Source organism: Brassica oleracea, chromosome C1 (assembly GCF_000695525.1).
Source record: "Brassica oleracea var. oleracea cultivar TO1000 chromosome C1, BOL, whole genome shotgun sequence".
Taxonomy (NCBI): Eukaryota; Viridiplantae; Streptophyta; class Magnoliopsida; order Brassicales; family Brassicaceae; genus Brassica; species Brassica oleracea.
The window spans coordinates 34,887,601-34,896,527 of NC_027748.1; the positions used below are offsets into that span (position 1 = coordinate 34,887,601).

At 35.7% G+C, this 8,927-nt stretch overlaps 1 protein-coding gene across 1 annotated transcript; it reads left to right on the top strand.

The window, feature by feature from the left end:
• Positions 1–3,663: 3,663 nt before the first annotated feature.
• Positions 3,664–4,560, top strand: LOC106338330. Its single transcript, XM_013777339.1, has one exon. The coding sequence runs from the start codon at positions 3,664–3,666 to the stop codon at positions 4,558–4,560; it is 897 nt and encodes a 298-aa protein (XP_013632793.1).
• The last annotated feature ends 4,367 nt before the right edge of the window (positions 4,561–8,927 follow it).

Genomic DNA, 8,927 nt, shown 5'->3' on the forward strand with positions numbered 1-8,927 from the left:
GAGCATCCACAATGGTGATACCCATTGTGGAGTCCTTAGGATTAGATTAGTATTATTATTATTATTATTATTATTATTATTATTATTATTATTATTTTTGAATAGTTAAGGACTCTTATGAAAAATGTGTGTACAATGGTGATTCCGAAGTTGGAATTCTTAGGATAAAAATATATAATTTTTTTTTTGTTTAGTGAAATATAATTTTTATATATTGAATGATTAAATAGAATAACTTAACATAAAATACTAGAAATAAACTTAAAAAATAAAAATTAAACATATAAATATAACAATTAAAAATAAAAACAATAATTAAACATAAAGATAGAAAAATTCCTAAATAAAAACATGATTAAATATAAAGATTACACATAAGAGTTTATTTCACATTCCATAAATTTCCCTCTTTGTTCACCGGTATCGTCTCTTGGCATTGTTTGTGCAAAGGAGTAGAACTCGTAGCTCCCACAGGAAGATACTGCAAACAAATAACGTAAAGACACATAATAGATTAAACCATTTATTTTACTAACTAAATTGACTCACAAGTTTGTCTTCATTTAGATTTGAAGCAGTGACCTCATCCAAAAAACAGTAGTCAAATGAGAAAGAAGACATTGCCCCAGTTCGTCCTGAAATATAAGAAACAATTTTCCACAAAAACATCTCACAAAATTAATCCTTAAGAATATTATAGTATTTTTTTATAAATTGAATTTTAAATTTTATTAATTGCATGATACAAAAAAAGATACAATGATAAATATAAAGAAATCAAGAAACACTAATTATTAATCTTCATCACCAAATTTATTCCAAATATTTTCGATTAAATCATTTTTCAACCGTTCATGAATATGCTCATCCCGAAGAAACACTAATTATTAATCTTCATCACTGATGTCTTCTTAGTTAACACACCCACGATCTTCTCAAGCTTAGCCACCTTCTGGTCACTCTCAAAGAATTGATCCTTGACCATCCTAAGTTGTGTATGCGTTTCACGAAGCTCTTCTTGAATCGCCACATCCCACCATTTCCAGATGTGGGAGTCTCCATCGTCAACGTTGTTGCAGGAGAAGTACCTCCTTCCTGGATCTTTACGAGTGTACGAGGTTTCAACAACAAGCTCACTACCGCAATAGCATGTCCTCGGGATTCCTTCATCAGCCTCAGGTTCTGGTGGGTACTGATCCGCCTCTGCAATTATGTAGCTACTCTGAGCTTCATCCCCGTAGAGAGCAGCTTATGCTTCAAGTAAAGAGTTGATGTCGAACTCCTCTGATGAAGGCTGAGTGTAGCTATAGTCTTGTCCCATGTTCATTGGCCTGCACAAAAAACCAGAAACTATGTTAAGAACACATTCACTAGGGAGTTTAAGAACACATTAACTTAGATATATGATCAACTAAACAGTTTACTAGCTACACATTAAGCTAACAGAAAACCGTACAAATACGTTTTGAAACCAGAAAAATATAAGCCACAGGAAACCATACAGATACGTTTTGAAACCAAAAATGAATTGAAACCCTAACTACATCGATTGAAACCGAAAACAAAAACGAAAACGAATTGAAACCGAAAACAAGTGATGAGTTTTCTAGCTAACTAAATTGATTGAAACCCTAACTACAAACCAAAAGATCCCCAATTGAAAGATGGAGAGAAATCGAAGATGGAGAGAAATCGAAGATGGAGAGAAATCGAAGATGGAGAGAAATCGAAGATGGAGAGAAATCGAAGATGGAGAGAAATCGAAGATGGAGAGAAATCGAAGATGGAGAGAAATCGAAGATGGAGAGAAATCGAAGATGGAGAGAAATCGAAGATGGAGAGAAATCGAAGATGGAGAGAAATCGCCTTTCGTCGAGAGCTCTGATTTTTTTTTCTCACCTTCGGCCGCGAATGTTTTTTTTTTCGACATAACCCAACACAACATCTCGCCGGGCCAACCATCAGACGCCACGTGCAGTAAGGACTTGCTCCTTCGAAGCCTTATTTACGGACTGATCCGTACCGATCCGTCTAAAGCTGAGCCCAATTCACAATTTTTTAATTGTAAAAAAGCTAAGGATTTGGGCCACAGACCCGTTACGGACCGCCGTTGCGGTTGGTCTTAGGTCTTTAAAACACATATATGTGTATGTATTATAAGTGAGAAACTTCGGTTGGGTTTCCCATAAAGCTTAACACCCCCACAATTACATACGTATATATAATATATACATACACATATACGTATGTTTAAGAATCCAAGAGCAAGAACCCCCCCATTGAGGTTGCTCTAAATTCATCCTAAAAATTAAAACTTATTTACAAGACAATGCCACTAAAATATTAAATGATTTTATCTTTAAGCAATAATATTTTTCCTATTTTATTAAATCATTTCTTAAAACAATTGCTATGAAAGATTCCGGAATAATTATTATTAATTATTTTCAACAATAAATTTGTATATAATAAGATTTAATTATTTTTGAAATACTTGTACATCAGTATTTAATGTTTATAATTGAATATTCTTTTCTCTGATATATCTAAATCTTTTCATATCTAATCAAAATATTTGAAATATTACTCAAAGATATCAATGGATCAATATTTGTCGAATGTTTAGTATGGACGCATGGGTCAAATATTTTTATAGCATATAAACTATTTAATTATTGGTTTTATAAAAAATTTAAAATATGGTAAATGTTAAAAATATTAACCAATAAATAATTAAATAATATAAATATAAGTGAAAACAAATATGTGCGCGGAAGCGCGGATCAAGCTCTAATTCTAATTTATATGAAGAAACAAAATTTCTTTTTGTTTTTGTTGTCTCATGTTTAATTTCCTTTTTCTCGAAACAGAATCTTTAATTTCCTTTTAAAGTAATTAACTTGTAAAAACAAAATAAACCGGCTCGATAATTTAACTTTGGTTCAATTGGTTTTCGGTTTACTTTACTTGTTCGATATTTTCTTGGCTTACTTCACAAAATCTAACAACTCCTCCTTGAATTATTCACGGACTTGAACCGAATCTCTCTCGCGGTTACATATTCGATTTCTCCATTACTCTTCGATGCATTTGGATCATTATCTTTTTTATGTTCGGGTGCTTGTTTAGTATCGATTGACTCACTCGCAGTTGAATTTTCATATCTGTATCAGGTCTACGTAAGTGCAAAACACAGTGTTAATGCATTGCAGATAAAACAGAACAGACCACAACCTGATAATATTACTGTCTGAATTAAACTTGTACCAGAATCAGAAAGGTTGGATCATAAACTGCATTACAATACAACCAAAGAGTATAACTGGAGAAATGAGTATAAATGAAGAGATCAGTGTACCCAAACTGAAGAGAGACAACCAAGATCATAGTAACATGTCATTTTAGATGATCAACCGATTCATTTGAATTATCATCTTCTATTTGTCAATCATATATCTGTTCTGAACAATATTAGATTACAAGGTTTTCTATCATTTAATTTTTTTTGCTAATGTTGATGTTTTAATCGATAAGATTCAATGAATTCAACTTAACAAAAATGTATAAACAATGTACACGCAGTGTTTACAAAATGTTAGAGAGACTAAGTGAATGATTAAATAAACGTTTATATATATATATACTTAGATCAATTTTTTTGTCATGATAAGAAAGGGCTCCTTCTGGAGTATCAGCGGCGACACAAGCTCTCTTGGTTCTTGGATTTGGAAGAAGCTACTGAAGTATAGAACTCTGGCCAGATCTTTTGTACAAGTAGAAATAAGAAGTGGAACTACTACTTCTTTCTGGTTTGATGTGTGGTCCCCCTTGGGGAGGATAATAGACATCACAGAAATGCAACGTTGCATCGCGCTTGGGATCAATCTCAATGCCACCGTCGAGTTTGTTATTCAAAACTACCGGAGCCGCCGCTACAGAGCAGAACACTTAATCACCATTGATAAGGAGATCCTGAAGTTGAGAGTCCAGGGGCTTACAGAAGAGGACGATGTGGTTAAGTGGAAAGGGAAAGGCAATGTGTTTCGACCTTGTTTCGACACACACCAATCTTGGAACTCTATTCGAGTGCCGCAGTCAAAAGTTCAGTGGTATAAGGGTCTCTGGTTTGCTGGATCAACTCCAAAGTACTCTGTTATGTCTTGGCTTGCTGTACATAATCGCCTGGCAACAGGAGATAGGCTGCTGCAGTGGAACTCTCAGGCAAACGCTCAGTGTATCTTCTGTAACTCTGCAGTCGAATCCCGAAATCATCTTTTCTTTAGCTGCACCTTCACAGAGACTATTTGGAGGAACCTTACAAGGAAGCTACTTGGACAGAACTACTCACATATATGGAGTCAAGTTCTTGATCTTATATCGACACACACTGTCTCAGGGGAGACAAGGTTCCTCCTAAGATACGCTTTTCAAGTTTCAGTGCACAGTATTTGGCTGGAGAGAAATGGTAGGAGACACGGCCAGGTTCAGACACCTCCGAGCATTCTTATCAAGTTCATTGACAAGCAAATACGAAACCGAATCAGTTCACTTCGGGGATGAGCTGGAACATCTTTCAACAACGCGATGGTGGTTTGGTTTTCGTCTAGAGATTAGACGGGCTCTACTCCACAAAATTTGTTTCAAAACTATCACACAAGCTTAAACTCAAGTTGCATTAGTTTGTACAAAGGTCTTTTTTGATTTGAATAAATTTAACATTCTTTCACAAAAAAAAAAAAAAAAAATTTTGTCATGAATCAAAGTAGCTATTTGAGTTGTTACAATAAGCTTCAACAATTTTTTGAATACATTTTAAAAGGGATGCAACACGAGATATTGTGAAGAGTAAAGAAAATTAGATACGGTAAAGTTGTTGATCAAATCAATGATGTTGGTAGAGTTGTTGATCAAGCCAATGTTGTTGAGCTGCCAACATTCATATCGAAATATAAAGAGAATGAAAGAATAGTCTACTCAAGGAGATAAATTAGTTTTGAATTTCATGTGTTCTTAGTGTGTTTATACATTGAATGTTGAATATTGTTGTTATTTTGAATCTCGATATTCCATTTTGTTTTGGAATTAGTATTTTTGATTTTTCCATGATATAAAATAAAGAAAAAGTGAAAACATCAAACTTTAATATAATGAAAAGCAAAAGAAAAATATTCAAATTTTCTTATAATATGAAAAAAGAAAAGTGACATACACCAGACAATTTTCTTATAATTTTCATCACATTATTTTATCTACAACCTCTTCTGCTTTACATATATATTATTTTTCAGTATTAAAATGTTACATAGTTTTGTCTAAATACTAAAACTGACATACGCCAGACAACTATATTTTAAAACCATATGTAATCATCACATTATATTTTTTACCACATCTTTTGAATTAGATGTAAAACATTTCCTCATTGAAAAGTTTACATAGCTTGTCGGATCTCCAAAACATATACATTCTACAACTACCATATATATGTGTCATGCTTAAATAACAAAATTCCAACAGAACTCTTTATGCAATCGTAATGTTATCTTCTTTAACACTTTTTATTTAAATGCATAACAATTATCTATTATAAAATTCTAAATAGATTTTTAAAGTTGTAAATTTAAAGGCAGCCTATATTTATTCGGTTGACATTTCATCTCGGCGTTTCTGAAAACTATTTTTGTATAATATATTTTTTAAACAATCATTTCTCAATTTATTAAAAATAAAATTAACAAACTTCAATTCAACATATGGTAATTTTACTTATTTATCATATTGTATATTATTTTTTCTTTGCATTTTATTAGTATTAGATATTTTCATATACATATTCATATTTGTTATCTTTTTAAATTTCTTGTCTGGATTATACGAGAGGGAGACAAATGAGGTTACCAACTCAGAAACCCAAAGAAAGATGAATGTTTGTATTACACTACAAATAATCTCACTGATTCACACATGCAAAAATGAGTTGTCTTATCTCTCTCTCTCTCTCTCACTTTTCTTAGAAATCTGAAGTTAAGGCCAATTCGATTCACACATAACTAATGATTGATGACCGGATATGGAAGCGGTGATGTTGGAGGCTTCATGTCCTCGTCCCTGCAAGTATTTAAGACACTCAGCTCACATTAGAAGAAGTAATAACAATTGAACACTGCTTAAAGCAGCCAATCTATCTCTAATCTCACATTGTGAGTATAGGTGAGTATAGGTGACAAAGGTCTTGGCTTCGGCTGATCAGCTGCATTGTCTTCTCAAGTAAAAGAAGTGTCTGTCACAATGGTTACAGTTTCTGCGCATGCTTCTTGCTGGTACAGAAGAAGGCTGAGTCGTGTTCATCCACAAACAACAAGCAAAAATCTGAGAATGCCACTTTCAACTTAACACACTTATTAAATATGGTTTTAAGATACCTATTACACACTTCCATAAAAAAATTCCAGTAGCACGTCACTGCCTCGAGGCAACTCTTGATCGTTTTCTTGTGCAGATGATGTTTCGTTGGGACCTGTTGATGCAGGAGTTCGTGAGGTTGGTGGTTTCAGGTCTGCATAACTGCAAAACACAGTGAAGATTCATTGGAGATAATGCATAAGCCATGTCGTCTTTACATGGTGCTCGTCTCGCATTCCACCAATTCATTGGTTAACAGAACCAGGGTCGTTACACATACATGATCAACTAACAATAGACGTTTGGTCTAAGATGGCTTATGCGATGATAGCTAAACCTTTGTCATTCTATTATCCGAAAACAAAAAACAATCACTTTTTTTCTCACCGAGTAAAGACGACACACAAAAAAACAAACTCAAAGCAACAGCAAATCAAATGAAAACCCACGAATTCAAACTGTGAATCTCTATGAATCAATGAAGAAGAAGATAACACTTTTCTTATTTCTTTCAACTTAAGCGGCTATACAATGTGTTCATGTCTTTATATACACAAGTAAAGGAAACCCTAAAGCTCATGTTAGCATACTACAGCATCAGCATCTAAGCAATGGAATCTGTTAAAGGTAAAGAGGTCTTGAGCTGTAGTCTTCCTACAGTGAGCTGTCTTCTCCGTACGTAACGACACTGTTTGTTAACGGCTAGTGCAGAAGGTGTTGTGGGCTTGACACTCTGTTTCTGTGTTTGTGTACTCGGTCCAATGTTGTGTCCTGAACCTTCTGCATCAGAAAGAGTCTCTGGCTCACATAGTCTAATATCCCCCCCTCAAACTTGGAATCGGAGGACGGGAGACTCCAAGTTTGCTGCGTAGCTTGAAGAACGCGTCTTGGCCCAGAGACTTGGTGAACACATCAGCGAGCTGGAGTGAGGCTGGAGTGTGCTTGACCTCGAGAGCTTTGAGAGCAACACGTTCTCGAACATAGTGATAGTCAAAGTCAAAATGCTTTGTCCGTTTATGGAACATGGGATTAGCCGTTAAGCAAACTGCTGAGAGATTGTCACAGAGGAGTAATGGAGTCCTATCCTGCTTCAGACCCATTACCGCAAGAAGATTCTGAAGCCATACTATCTCAGAAGCTGCGATGGACATTGTCCTGTACTCAGCTTCGGTTGATGATTTGGAGATAGTCTCATGACGCTTAGCAGACCATGAGATTACATTTGAACCAAGCATAGTGCAGAAGTCGCCAGTGGAACGTCTTGTCTCTCTGCAGCCGGCCTAATCGCTGTCACTATAGCATAGAAGCTTTGAGTCGGTGTTTGCTTGAATTGTTATACCAAGCTGCAGAGTTCCTTTGACGTAACGTAAAATCCTTTTTAGAAGAGTGTAGTCAGATTGACTTGGAGCATGCATCCTTTGACAGATGTAGTTCACCGAGAACTGGAGATCAGGTCTGGTGAGTGTAAGGTACTGTAACTTGACTGCCAGGCTCCTGAAGTGCGACGGATCAGGGAACTCAATGTCTTGTCCAGGAAATTTGTCGAGTTTTAGTGGGAGTGGTGTTGGCATAGGAGCACAATCAGACATGCCTGCAGTAACAAGAAGATCAGTAGCATATTTTTCTTGGTTCATGAATAGTCATTCTTGGTGATAATGGACTTGGATACCAAAAAAATAATGTACTGGACCCATATCTTTCATTCTGAAAACGCTGTTCAACTGAGCAAGCAGACTGTCAAGGAGCTGATTGTTGTTGCCAGTTAGGACCATGTCGCCTACATACAAGAGGAGATAGATAACATCTGAACCTTGATGATATATGAACAATGAAGGATCTGGGAAGCTACATTTGAATCCAAACTCAAGAAGAAATGAGCTGAACTTATCAAACCAAGCTCTAGGAGCTTGCTTTAAGCCGTAGATAGCCTTCTTTAACTTCCACACATAGTCTGGCTTCTCAGAATCCACAAAGCCTGGAGGTTGTAATAGATACACTGTCTCCTTTAAATCACCATGCAAGAAGGCGTTTTGAACATCAAGCTGTTTTAAAGACCATTTCTTCATTACGGCAACATGAAGAACAGCTCTTATAGTAGCAATGCGAACCACGGGACTAAAGGTTTCAATATAGCCTATGCCTTCTTCTTGTTCGTTTCCTTTCGCCACCAGTCTACTCCTTAGTGTGAGAACACTGCCATAAGAATTTCTCTTTATTGTACACCCATCTGCTGCCTAATGGGTTTTGATCATCCGCAGGTGGGACAAGCTCAAATGTTTCTGTTTCCTCCATATTGTTAATCTCTACTCCCATTGAAGCTGTCCAACCTTTATGTTTCAAAGCAGCTTTAACAGAGTTAGGCTCAGCAAATTCATCTTTTATAGTGAACAGAGCGTATCTGGGGTTCGGTTTTATTATTCCAGCTCGGGCTCTTGTAGTCATAGGATGTACTGCCTGAGCTTCCTCTTCTACCTGAACATCTTCTTCTGCCTCAACCTCTTCTACCACAACTTGTTGACCTTGAT